This window comes from Pantherophis guttatus, chromosome 11 (genome assembly GCF_059756535.1).
Source record: "Pantherophis guttatus breed Tessera chromosome 11, ASM5975653v1, whole genome shotgun sequence".
NCBI classification, from domain to species: Eukaryota; Metazoa; Chordata; class Lepidosauria; order Squamata; family Colubridae; genus Pantherophis; species Pantherophis guttatus.
The window spans coordinates 2,780,683-2,793,735 of NC_142073.1; the positions used below are offsets into that span (position 1 = coordinate 2,780,683).

General features: G+C 41.6%; 1 protein-coding gene across 1 annotated transcript in view; it reads right to left on the reverse strand.

The window, feature by feature from the left end:
• Positions 1–8,242: 8,242 nt before the first annotated feature.
• The window catches only part of CRISPLD2 (cysteine rich secretory protein LCCL domain containing 2), a 35,641-nt gene continuing 30,830 nt past the window's right edge, over positions 8,243–13,053 (reverse strand). Inside the window, exons 14-15 of the mRNA XM_034426551.3 lie at positions 12,142–12,275; positions 8,243–11,155 (exon numbers count right to left, since the gene is read on the reverse strand). Of these exons, the coding sequence (XP_034282442.2) occupies positions 11,101–11,155; positions 12,142–12,275 (189 nt within the window). The 3' untranslated portion in view covers positions 8,243–11,100. The remainder of the gene's footprint in view (positions 11,156–12,141; positions 12,276–13,053) is intronic.

Here is a 13,053-nt window from a genome sequence, read left to right on the forward strand (position 1 = left end):
TGGTTTCCACCTTTAGAGCGCTCCATGGCTTAGGACCTGGTTATCTATGGGACCGCCTGCTACCACCAATAGCCTCCCACCGGCCGGTACGCTCTCATAGAGAGGGGCTCCTCCGGGTGCTGTCGGCTAAACAATGTCGACTGGCGGCCCCCAGGGGGAGAGCCTTCTCTGTGGGGGCACCTACTATCTGGAATGAGCTTCCCCCGGAGATACAGAGGATCCCGGATCTGCTCACCTTCTGCCGTGCTCTTAAGACCTTTTTATTCCATCAGGCGGGCTTGGCCTAATCTTTTCCCTTTTTGTCTTTTAAAATGTAAATTTTAATCTGTTTTAAATTATTGGGGTGTTTTTAAATCTGTCTTGGGCCAAATTGTTTAATTCAGTTTTACTTTGCTTTTAAATTTTGTATTTATGTGTTTTATCTTGTGGCTGTTCACCGCCCTGAGTCCTTCGGGAATAGGGCAGTATATAAATGAAATGAAATGAAATGAAATGAAATGAAATGAAATGAAATGAAATGAAATGAAATGAAATGAAATGAAATAGTCTGTAGAGCAATCATAGAAATTGCTGATGAACTAAAACGGGACCTCAGCTCTTCTGACCCTTTGCCTAAGTTATCCCTTCTGTAAACTTTTTTTTTTTTTTTTTTGCAATCATTAAAGAATCATGTAAACATTATTTTACTATCAAGCAAGGATTGCTCTCAATGATTCTCAAGCACGGAAGGAGAAGCCTGCAGAAAGATCTTTATGGTAGCCTGAATTGACCCTTGTAATTCTGGAAAAAAAAAGATAATTCTTAAAAGATATGCTTGCAATTGCTGGAGTTTGACTCTTGCAAAAAAAAAAAAAAGATAAATAAATTGTAAGACAGGCATTCTTGATAATTAATTGACTTTTTTTTCCAAGAGAGCAAATAAAGTTATTGTCCAAGTAATTTTGAACGGTGGGCGGTGAGAGCAGATCTGAGCTGGCAGTAGGTCCTAATTCCTATTTCAGAGGAAAAATTGAAAACACATATTTAAGAAGGACGGCCAATTAGCACTGGAAGGAGATTCCGTATAAACAAACAGGAATGCGAACCAGCCTCCTTCATCTGAAGTGACTCAAGGGCTTCACTGCCGGCCAACAGGTGACTTGTGAAAGCACGTTCCTGAGAAGTCTACAATTCTTTAATAAGTTTTTATTTTCCCCCCAAAAAAAAATTCCTGCCAAAACTTAATGGCATCAATTGAAACATGTGGCTGGACCTTTTCAGGAGAATTACATGTGACATGAAAGCTGCAAAAAAAGGGGGGGCACCAGATGTTGCCAAAGGATTCCGAGAAAGTCACGTTGAGTGTCATGTTGACGGGAGCTCATTTTCTCCAATGGTCAAAAATGAAGGCTAGAATCAGAATGGACAGTGATAAGTTATGGACGATGATCAACTAATGTTTTGGAGGTAGCAGAAACCCAAAAGACTTTGCAACTATTTGATGCTTTGTGTTAAATTTATGTATTACCGACAAAGAAATAAAGGGAGACTATAGACCTATTTCAAGCTCTCATCAGCTAGCCATACCCTTTCTGGGATTTGAACCCAGGCTGCTTACATATTAGGTAGATGTATTAACCTCTAAGCCATGGGTTCTCCTCGCTTTGTTGGCTATACCAGGGGAGAGATTAAGTATTTTTTCCTCCGGTGGGACCGGTCTATCAGGACAACCTGGTCTACTCAAATATGGGATGGAGCATACTGCTTCCCTTTTCACCTTTCAGCCCCAATCCAGGAGCCTTCGTAGGCAGTCGCTTCCACGACAAACTATTTTTGTGTTAAATTTATGTTGAACATAAATTTGTTCAACGGAAAAACGGAAGCAGTATGCTCCATCCCATAATTGGGTAGACCAGGTTGCCCTGATAGACCGGTCCCACCGGAGGGGGAAAAAAAATACTTATTTGATGCTTTGCTAATATTTTCCTAATTTGCAGGTAATTCATGATTGAATTAAAATATATATATATCTTGAAAACTAGGGCTCTGTGGCCTTGTGATTAAAAAGCTTCATGATCACAATAAGAAGTACATAGAATGCTGTTCCGATGAGCAATTAGAGAAGGATTTCCCTTGGTTACTCTGCTAACTGTAGAGGAATGGAAACCCCATCTTTGAACCTTCAGAAAAATAGAGTAGTTTAGTAGAGAGAAATATTATCTTCCAAGAATTCTTCCTTTCATTTCTATGATGCAGGAGGATGGAGGGTACTTTGCTGCTGAAACAGTTAGGAATTAGAAATGACCCACGGTGGTGTGGTGGTTAGAGTGTGGTACTGCAGGCTACTTCTGCTGACTGACTGCAATTTGGCAGTTCAAACATCACCAGGCTCAAGGTTGACTCAGCCTTCCATCCTTCCGAGGTGGGTAAAATGAGGACCCAGGTTGTTGGGGGCAAGAGGCTGACTCTGTAAACCGCTTAGAGGGCTGTAAAGCGGTATATAAGTCTAAGTGCTATTGCTATCCTCACTGAGATTGTTAAAGAGAGATCCAACTTAGACCTGGGGAGAAATTTCCTGACAGTGAGAACAAGCAACCAGTGGAACGACTTGCCTCCAGAAATTATGGGTGCTCCATCATTGGAGGTTTTCAAAAAGAGACTGGAGAGCCATTTGTCTGGAATGATATAGGGTCTTCTCCTGCTTGGGCAGTGGGTTGGAGTAGAAGACCTCCAAAGTCCCTTCCAAACCTATTATTCTATGTTCTGATTTGGGGTAGGTCAAGATGTACCTTCTGCAGCTGTTCCTTTTGTAGACTTTTAGACTAGACTGGTGAGGCCCTCATAGTAGGACTGTGGGGGAAAAAATTCAACTTTACTTCATAGATTGATTAAGAAGTCATTTTAAGCAGAGCAGGCTATATGTCTACCCCATTTTGAAATGAGGAAATGAAAAAAAAAATAGAGGTTGTGAACTGTGAAGAAAGTGGCATGGTCTTCAGCCAAGCGGCTATTTTTTAGTATGGTGTTAGACTTTCACAAAGTGATTTGACTGGGATGGTATGAGACTTCTGCCTTGAGCAGAGGGTTGGACTAGAAGACCTCTGAGGTCCCTTCCAGCCCTAGGTTGGAAGAGAAGAGAAGGTGGTGCTACTGCATGAAAGTTTACACTTTGTACACTTTCTGGAACGAAAGGATTAGCCAACTCTAAGCTGTTGCCCAGGGGATGCCCGAATGTATGAACAACATACATTCTTTCGGGGAGGCTCCTTTCATATCCCTCATGAAAATCTTCTGGGCAAGATTGGTTTAATTTGTATATATTTTAATCTTGTATTTTAAATTTTATATCATATATACTAAAGGTAATGGTTCCTCTCACACATGCATGTAAAGTGCTTAAGGTAAAGCTAAAGGTTCCCGTCGCACATATGTGCTAGTTGTTCCCGACTCTAGAGGGCGGTGCTCATCTCCATTTCAAAGCCAAAGAGCCAGCACTGTCAGAAGACATCTGCGTGGTCATGTGACTGGCATGACTCAACTCCAAAGGCACACGGAACGCTGTTACCTTCCCACCAAAGGTGGTCCCTATTTTTCTACTCGCATTTTTTTTTTACATGCTTTCGAACAGTTGGCAGAAGCTGGGACAAGTAACGGGAGCTCACCCCGTTACACGGCACTAGGGATTCGAACCGCTAAACTGCCGACCTTTCAATCGACAAGCTCAGCGTCTTAGTCACTGAGCCATCGTGTCCCTTATCATATACTTTATCATATACACTAGTATGCCTTATTTTAATTGTGATACTTCTGGCACGAATCAACATGGAAATCTAAACTCCACACTAAATGTGGGAGTGAAGATCAGGCCACCAAAGATCACAATTTCTTGATCCAAGGAAGAAAGATACAAGTGCACAGTTCCCTTTTGAAAATACATAAATAAAAAGTCATAATCCGAAGACATATGGAGTTCTATCAGGAAACATCTGCCGAGCAGCTGTTTCTCTTCCTTGCTTGAATCAGTCATGTGTAGATTATTTCTGAACTTTATGCCATTTGCATAAATCCAAAACAACATGTCTTAAAAAGGGAAGACTGGCAACGGCTGCCATTTTTTATTGCGGTCTATAATTCAAAAGTCACTTGTCAACTTAATTTGGTCCTTTGTAATCTTCATGAACTCCAGAAGAAGAAGATATCAAAGGATGGAAGACTGGAAGCTGCTTGATTCTCTCTTTGAGTCTTGAGTATGGTTGATATTTTGGCTGTTTTTCTAACAGAGAGAGAAAAACACCTGTCCATCCAGGTGCTTTAGTGAAGTCCAGAGGTGGGTTTCAGCAGGTTCTGACCAGTTCTGGAGAACCAGTAGTGGAAATTTTGAGTAGTTCGGAGAACCGGTAGTAAAAATTCTGACTGGCCATCTATTCTCTGCCTCCCAAGTCCCAGCTGATTGGGAGGAAATGGGGATTTTGCAGTAACCTTCCCCTGGAGTGGGGTGGGAATGGAGATTTTACAGTATCCTTCCCTTGCCATGCCCATCAAGCCACGACCACCAAGTCACACCCACAGAACCAGTAGTAAAAAAAATTGAAACTCACCACTGGTGAAGTCACTTGACCATGATAGTCTCAGCTTGCCGGTTCAGGAAGAAGCTCAAAGCTTCTGTTCTCCTTATCTATGGAGATTCTCAGTCATTCAAGTCATGGTTGTCCCAAAGGTGCTTTTTTTCAAGAGGCAACTGGACTTTCTGGTTTTTCTTGGAAGAGGTTTTGCTTCTCATCCAAGAAGCTTCTTCAGCTTCTTCAAGATGACTATGCTTGCCAAAAAAACATCAATCAAGTCAGGAAACTCATTTAATTCGTTAAAGGAATTTCTAGTCTCACTTTCCCCAAAGAAGAAGAAAACATCATAACTGTATGGGCATATGTTTGCGTTTATATGTGTTTCGTGAAGTCTCAACACCGTCCTCTTCATACTTCGTGAAATTCTAAACTCCATTATATGCAGATGGAGGGCAGATCCAGGAGGCCCTCAAGACATGAGACACAACAGATGTCCTGTTCCTCTGCCAGTGATGAACTTCATTGAATTTCGTTGCTGTCTTGCCTCTTGACCATCCAGCTTACCCTTATATAAGCAACCTTAAACTAATCCTGTTGTGGATTATTTTTAACAATATTTTTAAAGAAAGGAACATAATTCCCGTTACTAGTGATGGCGTCAACATTCAGACCTGGAAGAGCTCTAGAAATTCATGCAAGGAGCCAAGGCCAAGCTGGATTTGGCTCTCGATGGGCTGAGCCTACCAAAACTTTTCTCCAACCAGCTGTTTTCCCCACACGCCCCATTTCTCTTTCCTATCTCAACCTGCTTGCCAACTATGGGTCAGAAGGTCTCCCTATTAAAAATGTAGCATTGACTCTACAGTATTTGTAGATATATTATTGTAGGGGGGTCTCCAAACGTGGCAACTTTAGGACTTGTGGACTTCAACTCCCAGAACCCCTCAGCCAGCATGGATTTAGTGATTCTCCATGGATTCATCACAGTTGCATATCAGACAAAACTTATACCAAGTGGGTTAGATATGACCTTTATTACTTTATTACTAGAATAGCCAATAGAAGAGACTGGATAGCCATTTGTCTGGAAAGGTAGAGGGTCGCTTGCTTGAGTAGGGGGTTAGAACGTAGAATAATAAGAGTCAGAAGGGACCTTGGAGGATTTCTAATCCAACCCACTCCTCAAGCAGGAGACCTTATACCCGTGATTGCGAACCTATGGCACGCGTGCCACAGGTGCCACACGTAGCCATATCAGTGGGCACACCAGCTCAGCTCTGGCGTGCATGCGCGCACCGGCCAGCTGATTTTCGGGCCTTCTGGGCCCACCAGAAGTAGGGAAACAGGCTGTTTCCTGCCTTCGGAAGGCCTGGGTGGGGGGTGGGGGAGGGCCCGTTTTTCTTTCTCACCTAGAGAGGCTCTGGAGGCTGGGGACAGCAAAAAAGTCACTTCCTGTCCAACAGGGTGTTGGGAAATGGGCCGTTTCAAGCCTCCAGAGGGCCTCCGAGGGGGTGGGGAAGGCTGTTTTTGTCCTCCCCAGATGCATAGAGAGGATTTGGAGCCAGGTGAGAAAGAAAAACGGGCCTACTGGGCCATTGCGTGCCAGGAGCGGTGGGGAGGGGGGTTGTGCACACAAGCACAGGGTGGGGCGTGTAGAATTATGGGTGTAGGCACACGCACGCGCGAACCTCCCCCGCCCCCCCTTCCTGACATGCGATGGCAAAAAGGTTAGCCATCACTGCCTTATACCATTTCAGATATATGTCCCTTTTTTGAAAGCCTCCAGTGATGGAACAGCCACAGCTTCTGAATGTAAGCTGTTCCATTGGTTGATTGCTGTCATCATTGGGTTCAACTAGATGATCTCCAAAGTCCCTTCCAACTCTGTTATTCTCTAATTCTGAATCATGGTTCCCTCCCCCCCTCCCATTTTCCTCTCTATTACAGAGGAATTTTTTATCCCGGTGATGTCTTGAAATGGGAAATGCAACATTAACAGCTCCGGGATGTCTCTTAAAATCCAGGCAGATGCAAACACAAATGATTCAAAATGCCTTGTATGTGTTTAGTCCAGCTTTCTCTCCAGGTAATTTCCTTTTTCCTGATTTTCTTGTGGGACGGGGTTGGTGAAAATGGAAGAAGCATTGAAATAACATGGAAAGGTAAAATATTATAAAAAGGAAAGTTGTCTTTTTTTTTTCTTTAAAAAAAAGGCTGCTATACAGTTTACCTGCTAATTTTCATTCTTATTTAATTTATTTATATTTATATTATTTTATTTTATTTCTATAGCTGTCCCGCTCCAACATGTGACTCTGGGTTGTGAACAATCAACATTGGCTTGTTAAACCTCTTTATGATTTATTGAATCGCTTCACGAAATACACACCCACGCGCACAGAGGGGTTTTGGAAATATGCAAAACAAGTGGTTTGAATGGATTTAAAGTATCTGATTCCATCTGACGCTCCTAAGCCCTTGAATCTGGAAACGGAATCAAAACCCACTTCTCTGTTGGCTTGTGTGAATTTACACTAGAGACCAAACCTGGACTGATGAGAGATCTGAGCAATCTTTCTGCATCCAAGATCAAATTATGAAATTTTAAGACGATGCAGACCTCTGCTCTTGGGGACTGAAAAAAGAGTTCCATTCCCATTGCACAAACAGGAGAAGAAGAAAAAAAAAAAGTTGGCTCGGAACATTTTATTTTTTAAGATAAAGATGTTTTACAATAGCTCAGCGATGACAAAGTCAATTGGGCTAAATATCTTTATTCCTCCCTGAACGGATTGTCACTATCTATTTGTCTGAATTGCCTTCTAACGCTGCATTCCTGCAGACCGGATGTAGACTATTCTGCAGCCAGTAAAATATATATATCTATATATTAGAAAGGAATCAAAAACCGGTATAACTTCCAAACTTGCCTTGTGTTTATTAGCTGTCAAGTTAACCCTCTTGCAATTGGAATTCAGAGCAAGCGTCAGCTTTCAAACTCAAGACGGAATGCAAAAGTTATACAAGGTCAGCTGTCACTAACAGCCGTGTCTTCTCAAATCCCAGATGTTCTCTTCTCCATCTCCACACTCATCGGAAAGTAATTGTGTCCAGATAGTTCTCAAATTGGAACCAGACCTTCTGTCGCTAGATAAGGCAGTTGGTGAATGGCGCCCTAATTTTATGAACCTTTTTTTGCTGTGGTTGTTAAACGAACCCTGCAGTTGCTAAGCGAATCTGGCTTCCCTCGTTGACTTGGCTTGTCAGAAGCTGGCTAGGAAGTTGCAAATAGCAATCAGGTGATCCCAGGGACACTGCAACTGTCATAAGTACACGCCAGTTGCAAGCACGCAAATTTCGATCATGTGACCATGGAGATGCTTTGACCATCATAAGTGTGAGGACGGGTAATAAATCACTATCACAGCTTTGAACGGTCACTGATTGGATGTTTGTGAGTTGTATGAACTACCTGTGTGGCAAAGTTTGCAAAGACAGAGCAAATACTCCCACGGTTAACTTTATTTATTGGATACTCTGTTTTAATTTGTCTTTTAACTTTTGTATTTTCTGTTTCTTATTGTTGTGAGCCGCCCTGAGTCCTTCGGGAGAAGGGTGGCATATTAATTAATTAATTAATTAATTAATTAATTAATTAATTAAATAAATAAATAAATAAATAAATAAATAAGACCCCAAACTTCAGGCGGTTCTAAAGTTTTTATTTCCACAAATGCCATAACACAAAATAATAAGACAACGGTTTCATTCGCCAGGTAGAAAGAATCTGGAGAAAATATATATTTATCAAAAGGAAAAACAATCATTCTGCCCATTAAAATGCTTGTGCAAGCCCTTTACAGAACATTTTTTTTTACAAAGGATATAGTAAAAAATACATCGTTTTTCATAGAAAAAAAAGCAAATATACAAAAACTGCAGGCTTGTGCTACCTGCAGATAGGACCTATGCAGATCTATATATGCCTTAAAACAGATAAATTTTAAAGCAGGCAGGGAAATTCTTTTCCTCTATCGACTTGCTGTGTATCTGGTGGCACCCACAAATACATTTTCGATAAGCATGAAAATGTGCATGTTTTATTGACCTCCTGTTAGTTCGTCTCTCATGGACATTGCTTGTTGGGCCTGTGTAAATCATCCTTCTCTGATTTATTGAACCATTTCATGAAACACACATACACACATTTTGGAAAAATTCCAAAGAATCAGCCTGAACCATCGGATTCGATTGGATGCTTCTAAACCCATGAATCTGGGAACAGAATCAAGACTCACACCTCTGTTGGCTTGTGTGAATTCACACATTAGAGAGCAATCCAGATTGACGACAAATCTAAACAATCTGATCTCGTTGCATCCATGTCAAAATTGTTCTCCAGAAATAAAGGAAATAAAGGAATCTGGTTTAGAAATGGCACCTAACTATGTTCTTAAGCATCGTTGATAACCAACGTATCTCAAAGGTGGGGTATCCTTTAGTAACTGGAGATTACCTTGCATTTGGGATGACATCGCATGAGGGGGTGTTACCTTCTTCCCTCTCCCCCATTATTCCTGCGTACATTTTGCATTTAGATGCCTAGCCTATCTGATGTCTCGAGAAACATGGGATCCCTCCAAAATGTGATTTCATTTCCTGACACTTTGCCAAAATTCTTAATGAAGCACTTTGCACTTAGACTTATATACCGCTTCACGGTGCTTACAACCCTCTCTAAGCAGTTTACAGACTCAACATATTGTCCCCAACAATCTTGGTCTTCATTTTACCGACCTTGGAAGGACGGAAGACTGAGTCAACCTGAAGCTGGTGAGAATTGAACTGCTGGCAGTTGGCAGAATTAGCCTGCATTCTAACCACTGTGCCACAACGGCTCTTGGTAGAACAATATGCACACACTAACTCTCCTCTCGCACCCCTGATAATTAAGATTAAATAGAGAATGGGCCATTCCACCCAACCACCCAGCTGGGTAGGATGTCTTAGAGTACTTGTGACTATAGCTGATTTTCCCCCCCTCCAGACATAATGGTTAAACAAAACAAAACAAATAAGGGCAAATAAGATAGATTCCTCCTGGGTGAATCTGTGAGCAGGTGTAGAATCAAAAACATCTTTCTAGTCTTATTTAGCACCATCTTAGCACCATAGTTGGCAAAAACCCTTTGGGTGTAGAAGGCCAAAATCCAGCCAACGTACAGGAACTGTTGAATCACATGTTTTATTTGAAGGTTGTTGTGTGTGTGTTTTAACTGAGCCACGGGCCCCTAAAATCAAGAAGTTTAAATAAATAGAAATCACACATTGAATTGAACAATATTTGTCCTTTTTGTATGGTGGGATCAGAGGCCAGTTTTCGTAGACCAACCTTGTGCCAGATTAACAGAAGGCACCTCTTTGGCTTCCCATGAAGACTGGGATGAAGTTTTTAGAGGAAGGATAAATCCTTAACGAATCTAAGCCTTCAAATATTTGGATTGAAAGAGGACGACTTCGCAACTATTTCATTAGGACAACATTTGAGTATGATCTACAGGAATTGTACTGACTAACAGAAAACAGAATTGTTCTAACAGGCCTTCATAATATACATGTTGTGACCAACTTAATATATCAAGCTTCCAATCTATACAAATAAACAAGTAAAGCAAAAACCTTTTCAATTCCAGCAAAATAAACTAAATAAAACAAAATAAAATTTTTTGCAACCATTGCTTAGCTAAGCTAGAACAGCTCTGCTGAATAAAATAAGTTGGATTCATCTGTAAATAAAACAATGCTAACTAACATGCAATGAATCAGAATGTGCCAAGACAGGGGTCCCAAGCATTTAATTTGGTGATAATTGAACCCCGTTTTCCTAACTTCCTGCAGTTGTTTGGCCAGCAAACCTATTTATTCCATTTAAGTTTCTTTTGAGAGAAATAGCAATCTTTCCATTCTTTTGCAAAAGCAGATTCTTTTCTGGAAATGCAATACCTCTTTCCTAGTCTCCATCAAAAGAAATCTATGCTATTTGTTTAGTGTGGTCTAAACCTTTCCTAAATCACCACACCATTCAAGGTATCACAAGGTGACTTGGATTCCAGGTATATTCTTGACTTTGACTCAATCTTTCAAAAATTTAGCCTTTGGGGTGACCTAAATGTTTTCTATGTTCTCATTCAAAGCCTACTGATCAGATAAACATTCCTCCTGGAAGCAGCGTTTACGAGAACCCCTATATTTGGGGGACAAAATTGTTCATAGGAAAGGTGGGGTAAGCCAGTTTTTCAACCATCTTCTTTCCTAAACTCGAACCATCTTCTTACTTCTTGAAGGTTCAAAACATTTGGAAGTAGAATAACAACAGTCCGAAAATAAAACAGTGAGCAGATGTTGCCGATTCCTGCTGCCGTCTTTTTTTTCTCCAAAAGAAGATGGATGGATTTGAAGGCTTCGTCGTGGTCCAAGGTGGGGCAAACATCTCTCCCCCAAGGAGAAACACACAAGGCTGCAGTTTCTCTCCACAAAGAGTCTCACCATCTTGGGGAAATTACTGCCTCACAGCAAAGATTTGGAAAGCTTTCCCTTCCCTGGGAGCCTTTAAGCTGGCAAGGAAGGATAAAACATCAGCTCCAGTGGAAACAACGGGCGAATAAGACATAAGCACAAAAGAAATATTTTGACAACTGGGCCTTTCTGGTTGACCTCTTGTCTGCTTTGGAGAACCTTTTTCTGAGCTGCTCAAGGGAGAGTTGAAGATGATACTGTGTTTCCCCGAAAATACGACCTACTCAGAAAATAAATCCTAGCTTGATTTTTACACATGCACCCAATATAAGCCCTACCCCCCCCCACACACAAATAAGCCCTAATTAAGACCCCACCCACTTCAGGGTACACAGGTAAAGATTAAGCTAGAGTGGGGATGAGGGAGTGGAGCTGCCCTACTACTTACCTTCGGATACCCGGTTTCTCCCAAAATAAGACATCCCCTGATAATAAGTTCAATCGGACTTTTGAGTGCATGGCAATAAGGCCAAGCGTTTATTTCAGGGTTAAAAAAAATATAAGACAGGGTCTTATTTTTGGGGTCTTATTTTTGGGGAAACAGGGTAGTTGCAGCCAGGCTTTGCACACCTCAGCCCACTTCTAGATCAATCTGGAACTCTGTTATTAGCTACAGAGGTCTTCGGGAAAGCCTTGCTGGCTGCAGAAGAAATGGGGTATGCGAGATCTGGCTGTAACTATCAGAAGCCAAAGATGTTCCTGAAGGCCTCTGACAGCGAAAAGGAGGCCAGGGCAACGTGCACAAGTGAGGTGAATCAGTGGATGACCCCCCCCTCCCCGAAAATAAGACCTGGTACCTTTTTTGGTGGCAAAAAGAAATATAAGACAGGGTCTTATTTTCAGGGAAACACGGTAGATAACGGTAGATTATTCATATCTCTGTTTCTATTTCTAGACTCCAAATTTGCATTTCCAGATCTTTAGATCTCCAGATATTCCTTAGAGACAAACTATCTCTTGTGTTTAGGTAGGGTTTTTTTTTTTTTCCTTTCTTCTAACCGGGCTGGAAATGTTTTCGCCTTACCTTTCAGATCGGATCCCGTTCCTCAAGGATCCATTGTAGACTTTCTTCTTATCGACCGGCATCACGTCGATGTAACCGCCAGAATCGTCTCTGATGACTCCTGCGTGAACAGCAGCTTTGCAGATGCTGGAATTCTGAAACATTACAGAACAAGCCCTGTGACACCCAGGCTTCTGTCACCTCTCCGTAAATCTCTGGTTACGACTCTTCTAACACTTTACATATTGCAGGAGAGCAGATTAAGAGGCTCAGGCCAAAGCCAGACTTAAATCTTTAAATCAGCCAGCATCAGCAGTGGTCCAGCTTTCCACGAGACCAAAAAGCAGTTTGTTCCCAAGCATATTTTTCAACCATCTGGGGGTGACGAGTCCTCATTAAAAAATAAAAAAAACCAGAGCACACTTAAGAAGCCTCCAAGATCAGAGAGATTTGATTTTGTATGTGCATGTCTGTGTGTGGTCTATATTGAATTTCATCACCGTATCACAATAAAAGAACACAACCCTCCCTGAGATAGATTTGTGTCGCCCAATTCTTCAGGAAGTACAGGTAGTCCTCGAATTACGACCACAATCAAGGCCAAAATTTATGTTGCCAAGCAAGAGAGTTGTTAAGTGAGCTTTGCCCCATTTTATGACCTTATGGTCCTAAGGGTGAAAAAAAGTCATAGGTGACTCTTTTCACTGCTGTTGTAACTTTGAATGGTCACCAAACGAACTGTTGTAAGTCGAGGACTACCTGTAGCGTAATAAAACAGAACAACACGACTACTGAGACAATGGAAGAGCTGTTGATCCAATTCTACAGAGGAATTATTGAGTCTGTCATCTGCATCTCTATAACTGTCTGGTTTGGTTCTGCAACCCAACAAGACAGACACAGACTTCAGAGGATCATTAGAACTGCAGAAAA